The 24,004-nt window shown below is 33.3% G+C and overlaps 1 protein-coding gene across 2 annotated transcripts; it reads right to left on the reverse strand.

Moving 5' to 3' along the window:
* Positions 1-1,688: 1,688 nt before the first annotated feature.
* Positions 1,689-19,285, reverse strand: LOC134246803 (protein PRQFV-amide-like). 2 transcript variants are annotated; one of them, XM_062729156.1, is made up of 4 exons: positions 19,181-19,285; positions 6,830-6,909; positions 5,213-5,759; positions 1,689-2,459 (listed from the first exon to the last, which is right to left on the reverse strand). In XM_062729156.1, the coding sequence occupies exons 2-4, from the start codon at positions 6,897-6,899 to the stop codon at positions 2,456-2,458; spliced, it is 621 nt and encodes a 206-aa protein (XP_062585140.1). In that variant the 5' UTR covers positions 6,900-6,909; positions 19,181-19,285; the 3' UTR covers positions 1,689-2,455. The 2 variants fall into 2 exon arrangements, with proteins under 2 accessions (XP_062585140.1, XP_062585139.1); XM_062729155.1 differs by lacking the exon at positions 5,213-5,759.
* Positions 19,286-24,004: the final 4,719 nt, after the last annotated feature.

A 24,004-nucleotide genomic window follows, 5' to 3' on the forward strand; every position in this document is an offset into this window, starting at 1 on the left:
ACAGGCATGCATAATATAGGCCTACTATGTATCAAGCGTACCGGGTTTCACTTGTCAAAGAGGTCATTCAATGTATTAACAGTAATGCACAATTATTTACGATGTGCTATTTATTAGATTGAACTTTTAATTTTATGTACAAAAAATTACGTCTTCCTCAACAGTGTTATAGCGCCATTTTGAAATGCGTTCGATTTTCGATCCCGATTTATATTTTGATTTGTAAATCGCGCGTACATATATTTTTGTGTTAATGTTATAATGTGGTAAAAGGAGTTAAAGCAAAGTTAATTTTTTTTTAATTGTAATTTAATCATATAATATTTTTCAAGTGGACTGTGTCACCGCCGCATTTCACCGAGTTTGTCTCATGCTAATTATGTAAACACAGATTATCACATTCCCCACGAAAGGTGTTAATTGCTTTGAAGTAACCCAGGTGTGGCCGGATTAGAGGGAATAATTACCGTTAATTATGATCAGTTGGGACCAGTATAGCCGTTCGGAATACAGAATAAACAGTATCCGGACTACACAGAATTTTTTTTAATGAATTTGCTAAAGAAGTGCATGGGACTAAAATTTACGGACGGAATTGACAAAAGTCCGGAGTACTCAGAGTCCGGATTAGACAAATTTTACTGTATATTGCTGGTGTAAATAAGGGAAATTGACGATTGAAAAGTTCAAGTCATAATTTTTACCACAAAGCTTGACAGCTATGCAACTCTTTACGTCTTTTCCAAGTAAAAAATAAAATATCTAAATATGAATCAGATACCTCAGACTCTATGGTATCTCTAATCTCAAGCTCACCGGGATTAATCGTATCGACATAAGAATGGAAATATTAATTTTATTGACAAAACGTTGTCTATATATCTACGAGAGCTGTCCCAAAATTCCGTAGACAAACGTTCCTTTGTAGCTTGTAAACAGCATAAATTCATGTACAAATGTCACTATGAATAAATACATTACTAACTTATTTTACTCCTTTGTAAAATTTTGATCACCTATAGTGAACTCTACCCTTAAGGATCATTGATTGATTCTTGATTTGAAGAAAAAAATTGAATTAAATTATTTCATGAAGCTTTCACGTACACTCAAACTTTCTAAGAGGAGTTATTGAAAAAAAAGGTTTGAAATATGCGATTAGGTTTCCTTATTTCTTCATTATTCCGATTTAGAAAACGTAAAGCTTTGCATTTGAAAAAAAAATTCTTTACGAGCCCCCTTTAATCAGAAATGCCTTTTGGTAAGTTTTATAAAAATTGGATCACTGGTTCTTAAAAAAAAAAATAAAAGTGTGAGAAAAATGCAGACAGACGGACAACAGACAATATGTGATCAGAAAATCTCAGGTGAGCTTATTGTTTTAATATAAAAAGTTTATTATCAAGTGATACAGGAAATTTCATATCTGTCCTCTTTTCAATCTGGTATAGAAATCATTGCTAAAATTGCTATAAAATACTTGTTTGTGACAAAAGAAAAGACAATTTTGAAGTTTTGGTCATTGCAACACAAATTATTTCTTTGTTTTCTGTGATCTCAAATTTGTTTTAACAAAGTACTAAATATACTTCTAATGATTTCTTTCATTTTGATATTTCCTTGTATTATTATGATCACAATTAATAGATTAATAAATTTCCTCTTACAACACAGAAATAAACAGAACAATATTTACAAATTTATTTTATTGAGCAACTCCATATGATTAATATACAGATAAATTTCAAGGAATTCAAGTCTTTGTATAACATTGAGAACAATTACAATATTCTTGATATGTTTTATAGATATAACATTAAGAAATGATAAAACAAATTTTTGTGTTCATTTTCCCAACCACTCCCCTTGCCTTTTGTTATATAAGTGATGTCTTTTCCCCATCAGAAAATCGCTGTACCGTTTTCCCATTAGGAAATCGCTATAGCGTTTACCTTTGGAATGTCTTTTTCCAAGAAATTCCCAATATCGTTTTGTAATATGATCTCCTTTCCCGAGATATTCAGAATTATTTTTATCACGACTACGCTTGCCGAGGAATTCTGAAAAACGTTTGCCATGATGTAGTCGTTTGCCAATAAATTCTGAATACCTCTTTAGTAGTCCGCGTTTCCCCAAGAATTCAGAAAATCTTTTTCCTAGAAATTCAGAATATTTTTTAATTCTTTGATTTTCCATATTGTTTTCAATCGGAATTCGATTTTCAGGTTCATTATATTCGTCCCCATGTTCTTCTAAAGGGGAGTGGATAGAATCTGAACAATTTTCGTCCAAATTTTGCTGTGTTTGAAGTTGATCGGGATCAAAATTTTCGGTATTTTCCTGGAAATCCCCATTGATGTTAACTGGAGATCGCGCTAAAGTTTCCTCTCTTGAATTAAGTCTGTTTTCTGACAAGCTTCTTAATGCAGATGTAAGAAGATTTTCCTTATTGGAATCATCTGAAAGAACAGCAAGAAATTTTATAGGTTTACGAAAAAATAATTAATCAATTTATAATTTTTGGTAACCTTTTGATTGTGTTTTAATCGTATCCGTGTATTTGATTTCAAATACGAAATTTTTTTCTTTGCTACTCTGGCTTGATGGGTACATTATCTTATTTTTATTGTATTATCTAAAGCAAGAATTTCCCCCAGAAGCAGAATACCCCACGCCCCTTATAAATATACATGTAGTTATTGTTTGTTATGTTTTCAATTTTAAGGTTACCAAACTTTTTAAAGTATTATATGTAACATCAAAACTGTAGAAGTGATCCATTCCTGTTGATTATAAACACGATTTTAAAATCATTTATGAATCAAGGTATGTCAGAAACAATATACATTATTTTTTTTCTAAGAACGAAAGAGGTTTTTCTTTTACAGTGGTAGGATAACTTCTAGATTATTGAATGATGACGACAAAATAAACAAGATACAAGAAGACACACAACTGTACGTATACCTCTTGTTTTCTACTGCTACTATTTTGACATTCAAAACTATCAATTTAGCAGCATGCAGTCACTTATTTTTATATATACTTTCATTCATGAATCAAATAATTCTTTTATAAAAATAAACTCTCTCATGGAATGCTGTGGCATAAAGTATTCATTGAAATCAACTAGCCCTTCAAAACTTCATCGATTTGAACGCTTCTAGATGATTGCGCATGCAAAAGCAAAAATTGAAGATGAGTGAATGAAAATAGAATACAATGCCTTTACAGAAAATGATATATCTTATAAAAGAAGCCCTAAGGCATTAAAAGCCACCTACATATCATGACGTTCTCTCGATAAGGCCAATTCAAGCACAGTTGAAACTTAAGTGATATGAATTTTGCAATCAGGAAGGGTGTTTTTTATTTAGTATATTATTTGTGAAACTTACTTCTAAACAGTGAAGAGAAACATGATTTTGAATATGAAGCACATTTTAATTATATAAATTTCATTTAATAAGCATTCAGTCCTGCTCATGAGACACACTGAAAATAAAATTCGTAAAGAAAAATAGCTTAAACACCTCTACACATGAGGTATACTTGCTAAATGTCCAGGAAAATATTCTAATTAAGATTTTTAAATTTCCACTGTGAAACAAATTTTCAATATGGGACCAACTAAGCCTCACAATGATGTCTCATTTCTAGACTTGGATCACGACTTTTAAAATGGTGATTATAATGGCTCATTTTAATCTGCTGGAGAATTTCCAGTGCATGTACTGAACATAAAGGAAATGTTTGTCTCATCCCAGAAATAAAGAAGGTAAAGGCCAATAATTAATTTCCTTTCAAGGGATGTTTATTCATCTTGGCTACTGATCCATCCTTCAGAACATTTCTTGTAGATTTTGAATAAAATGATCGCCGTTGTTACCTTCGTTATTTTGGATGCTATATAAATTGGTTAAAATCAGCTTCCTAGAAATTCTAAAATACCACTTGCACGAAAAAAGAAGATTTAAATGAAAGTAGAATTATTGTTGCCTACAACAAAAGATACTGAACCCGTTAAAGAACATGTTCTTCGTAAATTAGGTACACTTGTACTTTTGTTAATATATATATTGCCTTAAGTTGTGTTTTTCATTTCGAATCTTAATACTTTTAGGATAGAAAACTCAGAATATGACCCCTACGAACACAAAATAATTGAAACCATCATATCATGCTTTTTACACTTACAAATATATAACAAAATTGCCATGCATCAACACCAGAACATCGCAGTTCATAGAGCTAGAGATATATGAATAAAATCTCAAATCAAAATATCGCCACTATGGACTGCTTATGCTCTTTCTACTTAAACATTAATGGTTTTCAAGCAAAGAAAGCAATATCAAAATATGAAGGTTGTCCATGCTTGTAGATTATGATCATCACATTAATGTAATCAATAGATGAAATTTTAATCTATTGATTCTCATAGCGATCACTTTTATCTACGCATGCGCTCCAAACAATCAGCAGCTATAGGGCTTCTTCACAAACTACGAATCTACTGTTTTCTCTTGAAGAAAAATATAATTAAATAAATAATCTTGCTTTGTTTAAGGGTGATTAAAAGGAAATACAGTGTTTTGAAATTTTGGTAAGATTGACATATTATAGAAATGATAATGATTAATGAAAATGCTTTAAACAGATATAAAATAAACAATGATATTCCAGTACTTGGTAGCTGGAACTGTGTCAGTTCGCAACGTCGTGTAATATCAAACTTTCTCAATTTTAAAGATAAAACCGTAGATCAGTTTGCGAAGAAGACAGCCAGGGAATAGAATGCAAGGGAGCCGAAAGGGATGTTTGCGCGGAAAACCTTGCATTAAAAAGATTATCTACCCACAAAATCTCGACTTACGGCAAGGCCGCCTGGTGATGAATATGAGCTTTTTGAAGATGCTTTTTCAGTTCGCTTCGCCTACCTACAAACATGGGTGGCTGGAAACGCTTTCGAAGAATATGATTATGCGCATGCTTGGCGCTTGCCAAGTCTATATTACTATTTCTTTTCCCAATAAACACAGGGGTTTCAAAACGCTTTGATTTAATATTGGAAGACCTTAACAGATCATTTTCCTCAAGGAAATGTTTTGGTCTATTCCCACTCCCTAAATCATTTACAGAATATGGATTTAAACTATGGAGCAATGAATCTGCGATGCTACTGCGCAAGCGCTGCTCGTCTGGCACTGACCTGCGTAGTGCTATATAGCTATAATAAATAGGCTTGTCTTCATTGTCCACCCTCCGTCGGCCCACAAGCAAAGGAGTTCCTCTTTTGCCGACAAGTTTTGGAGCATTCATGTTTCCTCCCCTACCAACGACGAGATGCATGCGGCGTTTTCCTATGAAATAAGGTGCTCTGCGCTTGCCGACAAATAATGGGTGCACTGCTCGTTTATTTGCACCAAGGTCCTGAATTTCATCGGATTCGGGTATCAAAAGTGTTGATCTTTTGAATCCCATCTGGGGTATATAGTTTTCTCTTTTCCCGAGCGGGTTACTATCGCGCTTGCCAACAAATAATTGTCTGTTTAAGCGAGTATCTCGCTCAAAAGCGCCATTGCTGTCAAGTGGATAAATGTCATAAGGCTCTTGCTTCAGAAGTTCTTTCCGAATAGCAGCCTCCAATGTTTGCAATGCGTCTTCGCTTTCGTCATCGCGTTTGCCGATGAATTTGGGAACATAAGGCGACCGCTTAACTCTGTCTTCCGTAGTGTCTGTTGCTTTTGTCTGCTCTTCTGCGTTGCAAAAAAGAAATAAAACATAATATTGCTTTAAAACAAAATATTAATATAGTCTTTGACTTGAACATATGTTATGTTTTTGCACAGATTCTAAATTATTAATATGACAATATAGAAAAGAAAACTTCAAAACACACCATTAATTTTTTTTATCATTCTACCTGTTCAACATCTGTTTTTACGCCAAACTTAGAATTTGACGAGTTTTGTTAAAAGTTACAGTCTAGTCTAAACTGTCAGTCCTCTTTTGTACAAAGAGAAGTCGATTCATTTACGGGGAAAGTAGGAGACTTTAATAACTATATTGTCTTGTGTTCCAAATTCAGACCACATCTAAGGTCACTTCCTCTTTGAAATAATAACAGTATATAATCTTCGTTTATTTATGTTAAAAATTAAAGTTATTTATTTAATCAATTGGTTTAAATTCTGTTTAATGAATGAGAGATGATTTTTTGGCGATCTAATTTCTATACGATACAAACATTTTTTCCCCAAGATTTTTCAACTTTGAAAATCAATTTACGAGCAAAAGAAAGTGGCAATAAATGTAACACTGAATTTAACAATTCAAGGTTGTTTTTTTAATTTTTAAAAGTTTTTTCTCTATATTATCATGTTACACAAAGATCTTTATTGCTTGCATATATATTTCAACCAGTCTGTATTCTTTTCTTTGTTTCGATTTGTCTTTCATATCTAATGAAGGAATGCAAAACCAGGAACTGTTCAAGAATACTTCTGCTGGATAGGTGTTTGTCAGCTTTTAGAAGGAAGAGGGTATTTTGATAAACGTATCTTATACAATATGTCCAACATCAGGGCCCAGAAAGCACCGATTTCGTAGTGAAGCATCAATTGATATTATCTAGGCTGCTGCTCCTTTTTTGAAGATCATGACTTTAACTCACTACTTCATAAGCCATTTTTTCGAGAACCGGCTTGGCTTTTTTGTAACTTACATGTATGCGCGTATTTAACGAAATCCTTTGCCTACCCACGCAATGACATTTTAAGGAAATTTAGTATTCAAGCAATGATGTATGTGAAACCTTTTAACTCACCATCTGCGTTCACCCTGGCAGAAGAAAACGCCCAAAGTAAGGTAAGTATCGTCCCAAAAGTTAACTTCATTTCTTGTACCCTGTCAAAAATAATAGTCATAATGAGAGTTGTGATAAAATAAAGAATCCCTTAAAGTTCAGTTAAGATGCACTCCACGGTATTCCTAGATAAATCCAAACTCACTCTGTAGGCGATTGATTGCAACTTAAGTTTAATATTTCTTTCATACATGTATTTTTTAAATAGCTTCGTAATTGAATTTTGACAACCCATTGTGTCTTATCCTAGTACATGTGGCCACATGTTGAACCCTATATATTTTTTATTTTTATTTTTTGGTGTTTTTGATTAGGATAGGAAAATTTGTTTTCAACGTTTATTTATTTCATAGCATACATTCTTCAGTAAAACTTTGAACCCTATTAAAGACCTTACCAAACTAAAAGGGACGTACAAAGTTGAATAAAAGAACAATTTTACATTATGACGATTTAATATTCAAGTGACTTACTAATATTGCGTACCAATGTTCCATAGAAAAATATTCTTAAAGACCAATAGGCAGGGGATTCTTACTCCCCCATGGTATCGATCTGCCATGTTTTAGAGGTGTGTGTTTACTCTGGTCCCAATTTGTATTGTTACTATGGACTTTTTAGCTTGGTAACCGTTCGTTATCTTCGTATTTCTCTTAATATTCCTAGGAAAACTATTTATCTTTATACTTTATCTCTTCTCCACCATGGCCTCACAGAAATGAAATCACACCATTTAAAAAGTTTTTAATGTACATGTCTGTTTCATTTATTATAGTTTTCTTTGCCTCTTCTGATACACTAATTTTGGTTTCATTTTTATAACCCCCTTCCCGCTTAAAAATGGGGGATGGGTATTTAGTGATACGGATGTCCTTCCATGTGTCCGTCCGTCTGTCACGGTTGGGGATTTCAATCTTTTTTCCCCGCAATTCCTTCTATACCATTGATAAATTGTGAGATTTTTGCAGAATCTTTATTAAATAGTGTCATTGTGTACCTTCTATTCTACTTGTGAATGTATAATTTATACATTAAGTGTTGTTATTTTTGTATTAATCGCAAAATAATGCAATCCCACAATTTTCAACATCTACAAATGTAACTGTCTTTGCATGCTATCTACGTAAAAGACTTTATAGTGAATATTTTAAGTTCTTGGTCAAAATAGTTCATGTATTTCTTGGTTTATACAGTATATCATTGTTTTCCCAGGGAAGTACCGTGAGCACTGAGCTCAATAAATGATACCCCCGCCTCTCATATGATTTTAATGGCAAAGTCCATGTTTTGCTCTGGGAAACCCAAAATTAGTGTCAAATCAAAACATAAAATACAAGGTGCTCAATGGCATCATGTTATAAAGAATCTATGATAGTATCATTTAATTTTATTCAGTGGTATAGGAGGAGTTGCGGATAAGAGATGGGCACCATTCAATATTATAGAAAGAATGGCAGTGCTATGGGAATATATATGTGTTGGATCAAAATGTAAAAGAGGTGCAATATGGCACTATGTAACGAATATTCTGTGAAAGTCTCATTTAACAAGCAGTGGTATGAGAGGAGTTGCGGATAAGAGATGGGTATCTCAAAGCGTAACAGACAGACGGACATCCCGATTACTATATACATGTACCCTCCAGTTTTTCTAGCGCAGGGATATAATAAACAATCATTTCACTTCCACAGTTCACACACTGCAAGAAATCATGCTGCATGCAAAGTCATAGAACTGGAAATAAATCGCTTTGTAGAGTGTTACTCACATGTATCAAATAATAGAATATCCAGGGGATGTCATTAATTCAATAAACATAATTTGTTTACATTGGTCCTCTCAATGGCTTTGAGAATAGTGAATTGGTAGAATACAGAGGGATTTCGAGTTAAGTGTGTCTTTGATGGATTTTTAAAGGTGACATTTGAAACATTTGTGTCGTTATGTGCTAATGTATCAATATCATTGAAACGTTTCGTTATATGTGATCAAAAGAAATCTCGAATGAACTATTATATTTGTAAAGTTCTCGAATCTTAAAAGCGCTGCGAATGTGACCTAAAAAAATTATATATGCCATTAGGAAGTCGGTATTCTGTTTGTTTTTAAGCTGAGGCTGTGACTAAGGCCTAATAATTTAACGAAGGGGATAGAAGAATGGTCTGACAAACAAAGAAATAAAGGGCAAAATCAAAACAATATGAAAAAAATATTAAGCACACACACACACAAAAAAAAAAACAAAGATACAAAAATGCCATATTTTAAGAAACCGATTTCTTTTATTAACAATTTGAATGTTCAGCTTTATTTCTCTTAGACTACTTCCCTAACTTTAATATCACACCGAGGATTTAGACTGAATTCAAACTTCAGCAAGTAGCATTAAAATTTTAAAGTGTTCGCCTGATCGTGAAAGATTATTCTAAAAGTAAGTGTTAAAGTCGCTTGGAATTTCTTCAACCCATATCCCTATGGCACAATAAAGTGCGCGGGAAAATATTGAGTTGAAAAGTTTTGTCCTAACCTGATTTAAAATAATCCAAATTTCTTTATCCTTTGAGATATCAAGCAGATCGAAGTGTTAAAACAATGCGTGTTTTCATGTTCGTTCGTGTAGACAAAATATCCTGCATTGAAATTCACCGATTTGCTTGTAACTATTAACATTATTAAAACTCATTTTTTACTATAAAAATACCCAGAGGCCTGGCCCCAGGATCACACTAGACTTCTGTCAAAATTTCAGTCGCCTGTAAAATATTTATCTCAAAAGTTGCAAATAAGAATCAGAATTGAAACATATGTTAATTTTGATCTGCTTGACAAGATTTAAGTAAACATGAAGATTTAATTTTGTTTAATGATCCCAGGGCCAGGTTTGTACTCGCATGATATGAGTATAGAAAGCACCGTAAGTATATAGTGTCCTCTACAAAAATTTGAATTTTTCAATTTAAATTTATTAATGACAATCGTCATTTGCAAATTTAAATTGAAAAGTTGAAATAAATTTTTAATTTTAATTTGTATATAACAATTGTACAGATTTAAATTGAAAAATCCAATTTTTTGTAGAGAACACTAGTATTACTGAATGTAATTCATCGTCATCCCTGTTTACTTGTGAGTACCTTCTAAGAATAATGAATGTGTGATTAAAAATAACGCCCCTTTATAATATATAGACTGAACAATTAAAATAACGTAAAGGATGAGCCGCAATTTAAACAATTTTAAATTAATGAGTAAACTAATGACAAATAAAACGCCCTATAACCGCATTGGGAACGATGAACGATACAACTGCTTGCGGAAGGCAAAATTCCGGCAGATGAATGGTGACCAGGGAACCACAGGGGACATCAGATCAATGAGAGAAACTATGACAATTAAAACGACCAGGGCGAGGGGTTACTTAAAAGATCATCGCTCAAATCTCACGAGAATCGTAAGATAGTTCTTTATGATTGCTTGTAGAACTTCGCATGCTTGTCGCTTCAGGTTCGAAGGTAGTTTTAATGCTGATTGCTCTTTTGGGTGACGCTTGTTCTGGGTATAATGTTGATACTTCTAGATCAAGTAAAAGATAAGCAATATGCCCTCATACTTTTAGTATGTCGTTGAATTAGTTAATAGGTTTGGTTTATTAATTAATTCTTTGGGAAAAAATCCTATTTTGCAAATAGAGGACAGTTATGTACATTATCGTTTTGCTAACAAATGTATGAATTATATTTTCATAGCATTAGAAAAATCGTAGGAGCACTCTGAAAATTATTTCAGAAACTTGTTTACTCTGCAAGCGGAAATGGATTTCCGAGGTTCTCTAGAGTTTTCCTGGGGTGATTTCTAGAGACTGATTTTCATTCGAAGCCGAAGGCATAGCAGATTAAGTACACATGATTCTCTCTATTTCAACGCGACAAAGTACTTCCATACCAAGAATGTTGGAATTGTTATATAACCCTGCATCCTAATGTGGCCTTAATATTGCACATGGACTGATTTTAATTCCCCATGTAAAATGATATTTGAATAGAATTTCTCGAGTTATACAATGAATAAATTGTGAAGTAAAAACGAAGGGAAAAACACATAAAGAGAGGCGTTCATTGAACCTTTCTTAATTGATCCGATTATAAGATGAACTCGAGTAGCAATTTTTGTTTGTTCCTTACCTTAACTTATAAGGAAAAGAAAGTACAAAATTTATGCTAAATACTAGCAATAATATTTTTCATAATCCAATTGACGTGAGTTTTGAATATGGGTAAAGATATTTTTTAGAACCTCTGTCTTAGATATCTTCATTACTGCCTCTAAAGAATCTATCAAACACAGATTATAACAATCCCACCCAAATCCAGAAATTCTTTTTTCTACAAGATCCCACCATTATCGTTAAGTCAGAACCATAGACCGGACACAGTGGTGTCTTGACAACGAAACTAATTATCTCGTACTCAATAGTGGATCGGAAATGCTGTTTCTTTTTCAACCAAGACCTTTTGCCACACAAAACATGCCGGAGACACAAAAAGAAAAAAGAAACCTCGGCAATGAATGGAAATAAGCTATCATACGACTTAACCCTTTTTTTATTTTCGCTAATTGAAGATATAAAAATTAAAACTTCCGCTCATTGTGTGTAATCCCCCCTCATGCATTATTGGGGTAATACAATAAGCAAAGTACAACAATTTCTACTACTTCTACTTAAGGCTGACAATAAAAGAGAGATTATTTATGCTTAGCAAACTTTTCTTCGCTAAATGCAACTGGATATTGATCTTACAAAGTGTAGAAGGGTGTAGCGAAATTGTCATATTAATCTCTTTTATGCTTTTGCATGCATTCCATATAGGAAAATTTGTCTAATCGTTCATGATAATAAAGAATCACTTCTTTCGACTCCTGTCGTAAAAGAGAATTAAGTACCGATATACATTTTTGAAGAAACACATTAAGGGTATTGCGGTGTGGCCCTTCTCTAAAAGCCATCAAAGAGTTCGTTTACAAGTAAAAGGTCAAATGCACAAACAACTGCAGACATAGGCTTGACATCCATTAAAAGATCTTCAAGATCGATTTCATTTTATCGAAAAATTCCACCTAACGCCACCGAATCTCCGGAATTCAGATCATGTTGTCATGAAGTTTTACACAGTACCAAATATAATGGAGGGGTCTAGCACAAAACAAATACCGATAAAATACTTGTTTCATTGTCGTAGGTCGGGAACTTAAGTGATGATATTATGTGACCAAAATCTGAAACTCTAAGAGTAAATTTCTTCAGCAGATGGCATATTTGCACAAATCTTCACAAGGTTTAGTGAGCAAACCAAAAACTCGTCGAAAAGATTTTCTCGGAGGAAAAAGGCCAAAACAATTTTTTCACAGCAAAAAAATTTAAAAATCTCAAATCTTGATCGGATTAGTCACTTTCAGCTGTGTTATTTCCAAATGTGTTCACAAGATTTTCTCAGTTTTTTAAACTGAGACGTGAACAAATGAGAATAGTCTCAATTTCCCTTAGCCTACAAATCGGCTTAACTGTTTTGTATCTAGATACAACTAAGGTTTAAGATTTATACCAATAACATATGGCGAATTTTTTCTCGAACACATTTGATATAGAGACCAATCCCTGTATTTATTACAATTAAAGTACGGATAAATGTACTGGAGTATTCGAACCTTCCTTTGAAAGTAAATTTCCTCTCTCTCTCTCTCTCTCTCTCTCTCTCTCTCTCTCTCTCTCTCTCTCTCTCTCTCTCTCTCCAGATTTCTGTTTCCGTGCACATAGATATCGTGTCCGTAGCGTTCCCTGCAGCCAAAAATATTTTTTTTTATAAAGGAAAGTTTAAAAACTTTCAAGATGATAAATTCACAGATTTTTCTATTAAATTTTAATTGAAATTTTATTAATCAATGATATACCTTGAAAGTTTTTGATTCTTGGGGGAAACGTTTGATGCCTATCCTATAAGATTTTTGTGATCATGGTTTTAAACCCGTCTGATGTAAGATTTTAATCTGACAGAAATCTAAAACCGTGTTACGCGTATAACGACAAGAAAAACAAACGTAAAAATAGCAAATAATAAGCCCCCAAAAAGGTGTTACGTGTATAACGAGAAGAAAAACAAAGGTAAAAATAGCAAAGGATAAGCAAAAATCGAACTACATGTAGCCGTCACTAATGTTAGATACATGTACATTGCTTTTGTCCCCAACCACAAATGTACGGTACAGAGTTACCCATTTACAATTTGCCAGTCCCACTAAGAACTGATAGATTGTTTACATTAAGTGTTCATTTTGCCAAGAAAATTGAAATAAAGAGACGATCTGAAGTTAGTTATTTTCTTCATTAACAGTTTATCTGTCCCTTGTCGCAATGTTTATCGGAATATCTCCTCATATTCGACAAATTATATCGCGTGTTTGGTCAATTTGAAAGTTGTTCTGTCTAAAATTTGCAAAGAAGGAATTTTATTACACTTTATCCAATGGTTCTCGCTGGAATCTCAGATTTTCACGCCTGCTTTATTTTCACAGCTTTTGAAGATTCAGTCACGAATACAGTCAATTCAGTGCCATGTTAGTATGCAGGTTTAGTTCCACATGCAAAAGTTGTGATAAGATTATATTTCCTTTTCTAATTATTTTCTCTGTGATAACTCTTTGAAAGTTTGGGGAGTTTATTTCTTGATAATTCTGCCGGAATGTAAATTAGGCAGGTGGATGGGTCAGGAGCTAAGGAGGCCAAATTTATGCATGTAAATCTCGTGCGGCTGCCTTTGTGTTTGACGTCAGTGGCGAGGACTATTGAAATTGGCAAGGGAGTCCTCGTGTAATTTAAATCGATTAGTCTACATTTTGAAAGTCTAAATCTACAATTTTATTTCACAATGAAATGGAAATATAAGGAATCACTGTCTAGTTAGTATAGTATGCCAGGGACATCCACAATAGTGGGAAACATGGGATAATTTATGCATAACGGGCTTCGCCCATTATGCAATTATCCCATGTTTCCCACTATCGCTGATGCCCTGGCATACTACACTAACTAGACAGTGATTCCTTAAGTAAATGGGCGTGTATAAGAAAAGTTACACAAACGTTTTATTCAATATAATCTCTTCCAAAGTAATTTTTTAATTTATTCTTTTTAAAATATACACATTTACATTGTATTTAAAGATATTTCATCAAAAGTTTCAAAGAAGATATATTTTTAAAATATAGCTTAACTATCTATGAAAATATGTATGTGCATGCATGCAATTTGCTACAAAGTAAATCTTTATTTGACGCGACATGTAACATTGTCCAGACTTTTAAGTACCATTTCTAATTGTGATGTCCAAAATACTTTTAGATCACTTGGTGGCATTTCTTAGCAGTATCCCCTGGTCTCATGCTTAACTCACAAACATTTCTTTTTCGAAAGAATGATGTCCTAAAAGTCAGAATTCCGTGAGAGAATTGTGGTATTTTTTAGTCTTATCAACTATCCCACCTTTCTCCCATTTGAGAAAAAGTGTCAGATGGAATATTTTCTCCCAGTGGGATTTTTTCTACCACAAAATTGTTCAAATGGGATAAATCCCACGGATATTGACAACAAGTCATTTTCTCTAATACTTTTTTAAAGTAGAATATATTCCATAGATTACGATGAGTGGTCTGTCACTGTCATAATTTATCAGAATTAGCCCACGTTTCACAATGTATGGGAGAAAATATTTGCATGATTGTCAATATCCGTGGAAATTATTCCAACTGAACATATTTATGGAAGAAAAAATCCCATCTAAATTTTTTTTCTCCCATCCATAGGAGAAAGGTGGGATAGTTGATAGGATTAAAAATCCCACCATTCTCCAATAAGGTTCTGAGTTTGAAGACTCTTTTAGAACATATCTTTTAAATTAAAATGTATGTTTGTAAGTTCAACATAAAAGTAAGTGATATTACTAAGAAAGCCCACCAGGTACTCCCAGCATTTTATCGGACATCTTAATTAGATATGGCGGTAAAAAGTCTGGACAATGACGTGTCCAGAGTTAAATGTCGTACTGTTATATGCTTCTAAGTACATGTATAGTCCATTCAACGTAGCCCGTATGGCCCAATGCTAAGAGCGTTTGATTAATAAGTGGCGCAGAGTTAGGAATTGATCCCTACTTCGTGGGTTCGAATCCATTGTGTTGAATGGAAACCGGTCCTTCAAATGATACCGAATACACCATAGTCCCATTTTGTGGTAAAAAAAAAAACACTGCCCAAATGCCTTAAATGCCGAGTAGAGATCTAAATTTTCAATTTCATTCCACTAGCGAGTGGTGGCGACTCAATATCATTTATTTTTTAAAAAAGAAATGTAAAAAAAAAAAATAATAATAAAAAAAAAGTAATAATAACGTAATTGATTTTTACAAGATCAACAATCGGTGGGTTTTACGTTAGATAAATCTTTTTAGACTTTATACACATTCAAAGAAACCATTTATTATTTTTTTATCGCTTTAAAAAAGAGTAGTATATGTATCCACTGATATAGCAATTATTTTTTTACCTTATTTAAAAATAGAATAGTAGCAGAGTCTTGATTTCTTAAAAAAAATTAAACATCAAAGATGGCAAATGCGCATGCGCTTGGGTGAGTTTAGTTTTCCTGTTTAGTCTTTCGGGAGGACTCGTCATAAGAATCTGCTGTTGGTATAGTTTGGGAAAGTGAGACATTCGGGATTCGTCTCAAATAATCAATAAGGTGACAAAGTGATTCATGTCAAATGAAACTATTAATTTAAAATTCTGGTGGTTACAGTAGGAGAAATGAAGAGTTTTTCCTAAGGAATTCCTAAGTGAAAATTAAAAGAAGGGATTGCCAGAAAAATATCAATAGCATTTCATATAATTCGAGAATAATTTACAAATAAATTTGAAATACATGTCTACTATGGAGAATTAATATTGCTTTCAGTCAAACAAAAAAAATCCCCTGAGAAGACCAGAACGAAAAGGAATGTATCTTAATCGTCCTGATGTAATTCTAAATTTTCGTGAACACACAAATTACGACTGAATTTATGAATTATCCTCTCTCTCTCTCTCTCTCTCTCTCTCTCTCTCTCTCTCTCTCTCTCTCTCTCTCTCTCTCTCTCTCTCTCTCTCTCTCTCTCTCTCTTTAAAATAGTGTATACTGATGCCTAGGGCAATTCTGGTACATAACCTTATTACATTTATGGCTAGTTACTCAATATGAAGCAATAATTGCCTAAGTTTATTGTATTACAATTGAAATTCAGCTTGTGCAATAAGTCTAGCTTTTAGGATTCGTGACAAAACATTTATATTCAAAAAATACATTCAGGAAATATATTTTTTTTATTCCAAGAGTGTATTAAAAATACTATGAAACTCGCGTAATCTAGTAGATTACTACATTAAACATAGTGTCCTGTTTAAAATTTTATTTGGTGCTTTTATGAATTTATCCTTAAGATATAAATTAGAATCGACCTCTAAGTGACCTATAAAATTGCTTCATAATTAATGCATGTAATTCTGATTGAAGATCAGGTAAACGCTGATAATCAGTGGATTCCCGTTTATTACAGTCGGGGTATTTGTTTTGATGATCAATTATTCATTTTTCACAGTATTGTTCGACTATAGACTGCGTGTAGTGTAGCCTACATCCCTATGTCAATTTGTTGCGGTCAGCGAGACACGTTGTTGGCTTTCAATTGCTGCTATTGTTTAATTCTAAAGGAAAATGTCAGACTGTGTCTGTGTTTCAGATTTTCTAATATCATTAGCTAATATCAATATAAAATTTTTCAAAAATACATGTATATTAAATTTTGTTTATATTGTAAAAAAAAAAAGCAAATTAACACACCTTTAATCCAGGTTTAATATATATTTTGTTTGTTGATTTTTTTTTCATCATAAATCAGTCAAAGAAATTTCTGACTTTAATGTAACGGAACTTCTGATTTGGTATTCCATCAGAGGGCAGATATTTTGTCAATAATCATCGTTCAATAAGAAATGAAAACAATTTTCTTGTACGATTTTCAACAGTTTTTGAAACATGATCTTTGAATCATGACATTGGAGTTAAGCCTGAAAAGATTAATTTATATCATTCTTTTGAAAAACGTGCATGCTACGTCCTTTTTATATTGGAGTTAAGCCTGAAAAGATTAATTTATATCATTCTCTTGAAAAACGTGCATGCTACGTCCTTTTTATTTGCTACAATATTATTAAGCAAAAGCGTTTTTGTGCATGTGCAAGGTAAGTGAGGTCATCGTACGGAGAAGTGCGTGAAGATTTGGGGTGCCTGAAGTAGATCTAGAGCTCCTACTGCATGCTGGGATGTAAAGGGGATCCAACTGCATGCTGGGATGGGAGGAACAGGAGTAACCCCGTACAAAAGTGAAAAAAAAATTATATATTAAAAATATGAAAAAGGTCAAATTTGTAAAAGTATGGCACTTATTTTTCATTTTCATACACTGTGCTAACCTTTAGAATTAATTTTATTCCTTATCCCGATAATGGACTGGTGATAAAATACATTACTTCTGTTATGAATGCACTAACCCACTCACCCCCACTTCGTGGGAATGATAGACATTTTGATCAGTAAAGTAACTTTAGGAGTAAGTAGGTGAGGACCAAACTACTAATGAGAATCAAAGTACTCAGAAGTACAGAGAGCCGGGCTCATTTACAGAGTAGAATGGATTTCTTACATGAATCACGTTTATATTCTGATGAAAAAATTATTTTAAAACTATATTAATATATATGATAAGACACTGACAGTGAGTTTTTCAATCCTAATACCACGGTCCGATTTTGTCAGAATCAGAATTAATCTGGTACCGCAGCTGAATGTAAACAAACAGGCCAGTCTGGTTCCCTCTTCTGCTTTACCTCGTATGTGTAGAGAACTACGGTAACACTGATTATCAAAAATCCTTACGCAAATGAACTATGTTCTTTGACTTATGAAGTTTTCAAAGTCATTACTACTAATGTTTATTTTATATAGATAAAACGTTTTATTTTTGTTGCTTTATTTAGCGTTTGTATTATCTCAAAAGCGGTTGAGAGTAAGAACTATATTTTTGCACGTAACTTTAAAATGGCGACTATGGGGTCAACATCCTGCCTTGAACAGGATCCCATAAGCCGGCAATTGCTCTTTGAGCAATAAGCCCGGCTAAAAATGCACAAAAATCCTAACCTAGTACATGTATTTTATTATTTAATTTAATTTCTTATACCTGTTTTAAGAAGGTTCTATACCCACCTGATGCTACAGGGGAAACACTGAAAAGAGGACAAAGTTAACTAGAAAATATACTTTCATAAAACGAAAAACAAATATTTTTAGAAAACCCAAGTATGAGATAATATTTTAAATAAATGGTTTGAGCCAAGATACATTCTGATTTTTTTTTATCATAAACCTTCTACGTGATTTTTATAGTGATTTTCCACATATCCTGCTCGTAATTCGAGATGCCAAAATAAAAATCCTAGACAGACATAGTGTAGTCTATTTCGTCATTAGCCGTCACTTGTTTAATCAGACTGTAGCAAGAAACGGGGATTCTGCAAAATCGGAAGCCACAAATGGTAGCTATAAAGTCAAATAAGCGATTTAGACACCGTAAGGTAGGAAAGTCGTTATCTGATGACGCTTTGCAACGCAAATTAAGCTTAAAGTCACTATGTCGTATTTCAGAAATGTTTTCTGTACATTGCTGATAATTTTAATGTTTCACAAAGTTAAGTAGGTCGATTATCAGCTATTTCGATTTTCATTATCACAGAGCAAATTAGCTCTCAATGATAGAAGTGCGAAAGAGGAGCGTAATTAAAGAAATAAACGCTCATTTGCCTCTGATATGAACTATTCAAATAAAATAAGCCTACCATATTTACTCTTGTTGGACTCTGCTGTGACAATCATTCTGCAGTGTATATTCTCTATTTAAGGCAAAGTTTATATTCTCAGCCATTTGAAATAAGCAGCCACTTGAACTTAAACGGCTATGCAACAAGTCATACATGTAAAATATGTTTAAATGCACTTCATAATGTTATATAATAGATTCTTATGCTACAAACAAAATTTAGATGAGTTATATTAAATGAGCTACTGTTTCTTTATAACATAACTTCACGATTGTTTTGTTTTGTCTTTAACTTTTTTTTCAATTACTTAAGTTAATATGAAAAACAACAGCTAAGTTGGGTTGTAAAACCAACCTTCGGTGCTAGAATCCCCCTGTCGCTGTTTCACTGATTTCTCTGCTCGTATGTGATGACAGTCGCTTGTCTCCTTTTTCAAAATATTTCTCTCGTAACACTGCAATTAGAGAATTATTTATCTCTATTTATGCCTAGCGCGTAAAGAAAAGAAATGTCAATAATAAAGGAGGCGTGGACTTTGTGACGTCACCTTACCGCCTTTTCCCTATTGGAAAGTAGCGATGACGGCATGCATTTGTTTTGCAGAGTTGTATCGGAAAGCGTGATAATTGTGTACGTGGGGGACCGACATCTCCCCTCGGCTTTTAAGTAGAAATAAAATCAGACGGAAAGCTATGTCAATACTGTTCATACTCAGGAGACAATTGATGAATTAATAATCAAATTCAACACTCCTGACCAGGCGTGATTTCAGCCGGAGTATCTTATTTCATCTTTAAAATATTAGAACATTAAAATTGTCCGTTTTATTATTCCCAGAGCACACACAATATCGCACCTGCAAAGCCAGGGGTGATGCGTTTAATTGTCCACACTTTATGACATGAAATGGTCTGCTGCAGTCATTGCAATGTGATAACTTATATTACGGATCGCTGTCTAGGTCTTAAAAATGATGAAGCCAAATACTGCAAAACACTCTAGCGACGTAGCTTAATCATCGAAAAGCTTTTATTAATTGGAATCGTAATCATAACACTAAGTTTTATATACTGGGGGACAATATTGATATTAAACTTGCAATTACATTTAAGACAAGAGTACCGGTACACTGTATGTGCATACAAATATGAGCTCTATTGTCATTTGTAAACAGGTTTTATTAAATTTGAAAACTAAAATATAGTCGTGTACTTATTTTAATTTTCAAAATAAAAATCAGTAAATAGTAGTGTTAACAACTTCAGGTATAATATTATCTAGTCGTATTGAATGTTAGAGATATGCTCGTCTGTTTGTTTTCTTACTGTACACAGTTAGTACCTTTTGTTGTCGGAATAGTGATTTTAACTTTGTGAATAAATGGGAAGATCTACAGAACCTTTTCTTTATGATTGCAATTTAATGCATTGAAAATAGGGGAAAAAATCAAACGCTATAAAAAATTTTAAAAGGAAAATGAAAGTCAACGATCAAAAGAGATTCAAAGACCTACGGAGATATTCACCTCATAAGGAATCTAATGAAGCTAAGAAATGTGCCACACGTACAATTCTTTTTTAGATTTTTATTTAAGGTGATGATTGTGACTAATACCCCATTCATACGACATGATTTGCATACCTCAGTATATTTTACACATGAGTTAATTTACTCTCATGTGCAATTTTTGTCGCATGAACTGATATTTTGTAAATTCTACATGAAATTTACACCTAGTCACACTGTGCAATGATTACTTTTATACACTTTGTAGCAAATTATATCATGTGTGTAAATTGTGTCGTATAAACACGCAGCAAATTTACTTTTGTATGTATTTTGTTTTGGTTTATTTTATAAATGTCCATTTTAAGTGTTGTTTCGATTGTGTATGCATTGGCGTGTAAAATATCAGTCTGTAAACATGGTGGCTAGATTAATTGTATATTGTTTGGCGTCCCTCTCAAGAATTTTTCACTCATCACTTGCCAGTGTCTATACTCGGCACTCAGGGCCATTGAGCAGGGAGAGGTTTTTTTCATGCCAGCACCTACTGCGACACCGGACTTCGGTTTACATATAGTCTCATCCGAAGGACCGATCTCCACGTCCAACAATAGGATTCGAACCCGCGACGTAAGGATCAACTCCTTCGCGACACTATAGCAGACGCTTTAACCACTGCGCTATGCGGGCGACTTGGTGGCTAGAAAGCAAATCTATTAAACAAGGAACCATTATCCCCTCCGAGATAAATTTTCGAGTTTGCAAAAACGAGGGCATCTTGCACCTTTTCCGGCAAACCTATGCATATGTCTCTAAAGATATAGCTGTGGTCGCAAACAAGTGCCCTGTAGGATCGATAAGTAGTGTCCTAGCTTACTATTCAAGTTTTCTTCTTGGGAATGTTCCGGAGCAATGATAGGAACATGCATTCCATCAATCCCTCATGCCCCATTACCGTGTAGCTCTTGATGACTTTCTTTTACTCCTCTGTATTTAATTCAGGCAAGCTACTCATATAAAAGTTTATGTTTCAAGAATTTCAATTAACTAGTGAAAATAAGCATTCGTAAGTAACCTACTTGGCACCTGATCTCATCATGAATGTCCAGGGGTTCATGTTAATTTCGATTTTCCTTTTAACATATTTGTACTGTTCAAAGATATTCCAGATCGATCACTGTTAGATTTTTTCATCCTTTTCATTATACCGAAAAAATACTTATTATATAATATTCAAGCAGATGTTTAATAACAGCCTCGAACACTTGATGTACTGTAGATTTCCCAACAGCAAACAAATTTTTAAATGGTCCTATTTCTGCCGAAGACGTCAACTAGTAGATGACAAGTCCCGTTTTCTTCACACCCAGTGGCTCTTCTTCAATCTTTGGGACGGAAGCCAAAACATTTTCTAACAATAAAGCAATATATGAGCTGTGTTTTTGAGAAAAATATTTTGCTATTAAAATGTGTTATTCTGATTAATTTGTATATAATTTAAACCCTTATGATAACCCAAAATAAAAGTTTTAAAATATTTCAGAAGAAATGTTTCTGTACAGTCGAATATATATATCATTATATAAGAAATCAATAATGCACAGGACGACAATAATGTCATATTGCTTCAATTAAAGCTTATAAAAAGTTCTTCCATCGTAAATATAAACAACTGTAGTTTATAAATGTTAAATGTTCTATTTTTCTATCATTGAAAAAGTTTATTACAAATTTGCAACAAAGTTTTCCCATGTCAATCTTGCAGCTCATATTGATAATTTTAATGAGTTTTCCTTCTTCGTGTGTAAATTCTTATACCATTCTTTCTCCTTAAAGTCATTAATTAGTTAAGTTGTACCAAGAAATCAGTTGAACGGACCCCCCCCCCCTCCCCCCAGTTACTTGGAGGAAGATTCAAAAGTTAGTCTTATACCCAAATAGTAAGGAAATACCCTTTACTCTATAAAAAATCACAATTCTGAATCTGTCCATCTCCTTAGTTTATATGAATATGAGAGGATTTACTTACAGCACATAAATCTCGTCTGAACGCATTGCAAATTAACTTTTACTTAAAATTTATGTAAATTTGCATAAGGTGATGAATGGGGTATAAGTTACAATGCGTTTTATGATTTTGATAAATTAAGAAAATTGCATGAATACTTGGCTTTTGAAATTACATGTATATACTAAGGTTTTTTTTATGATTTAGCAAAGTGCATTCAAGAAAAAAAAGTCTTGCAAACGTTTTTCTATTGCTTCATAACCTTTCAAATATAAACAGTATTCCAGCTTAAATTCTCCTTTAACAAAATAAACAGAGAGCAGGGAAACACAGTCCTTCAAAACATCAGAGGTATGGTCAGGTGCCATGGAGGACATAACACCCCAGCTAACCGGCCACAGCTGAATTATCTACCCTGACTTATAATTGAGAAAAATCTATAGACAATTCAAGTGTGTGAATAATTCCCTAACAATCTGTATGCAATACGTCCCTCGGCATTTGGCTTGATGATATGTAGTATTTGACAAGAAGATCATTGTATCTATTAAAAAAAATTGCGAAATGATGACTTTAAACGTGACTATTGATAGGTCTGTTTCATCAACTTGTTTATCAGTAGCTTGTCTAATACTTAATATTGTTGTTTACCAAAATCTACAGCTTGAAAACTTACGACTTTTCAACTTTATACACAACCATTCCACACGATAAATTAAAGTCTAGGCTTTTTGATATCATTGACAGCTGTTTTTTCAATAAAAAGGGAACTTGTAAATATACTTACCTGGTCATTGGTCATTTGCAAAATTATTTTGTTAAAACACATTTGTTATTGTACACATAAGTACTCTTAACTTGACATGATAAAGATGGTCGAGTGTCTGATTAACAATATCTATGTGTTTTTTGGTGACCAGGTCTTCTAACAATCGATTGGAATTCCCATGGGTACCAATTGCGCCCAATTGTTATCAGACCTATTTTGTATTCATTTGAAGCAGAATTTGTGCAAAATCTAATGCGTGAAAAGAAGAGATCACTTGCTGTGGCCTTCAACTCAACATTTAGATATATCGGCGACGTATTGTCAATTAACAATGGTAATTTCCATTCCTATGTCGATACGATATATCCTGGGGAGTTTGAGATAAAAGATACCACAGACTCTGACACATCTGCTTCGTACTTGGATAGTTTACTTGAAAAAGACGTTAATAATAATCTAACAACTAAGCTCTATGATAAACTTGATGACTTTAACTTTTCTATCGTCATCTTCCCTTACTTATGCAACAATACTAGTATACTTTCATCACCTGCATACGTGTTTTTATATCTTAGTTGATTCGATACGCAAGAGCATGCTCTACTTATGAACATTTTCTAAAACGAGGTGAGTTATTGACAGATAAGTTGATGAAACAAGAATATCTGCAGTCTCTTTTAAAGTCATCATTTTAAGTTCTTTGGTCGATACCATGACCTTGTCAGCAAACACAGTTTATCATTGAGTCAAAAGTTAACTGACGTGTAGAGATTTAAGGAATAACTGTCTTATTTTTCGAATTCATGAAGTGATCAATGGATTGGCTTGTGTGATAATTTGCATAAAGTCCATTGATCATCTTCATGAATTCGAAAAATAAGACAGTTATTCCTTA

This window comes from Saccostrea cucullata, unplaced genomic scaffold (genome assembly GCF_032062105.1).
Source record: "Saccostrea cucullata isolate Sc308-1 unplaced genomic scaffold, CSIRO_AGI_Scuc_v1 ctg2108, whole genome shotgun sequence".
NCBI classification, from domain to species: Eukaryota; Metazoa; Mollusca; class Bivalvia; order Ostreida; family Ostreidae; genus Saccostrea; species Saccostrea cuccullata.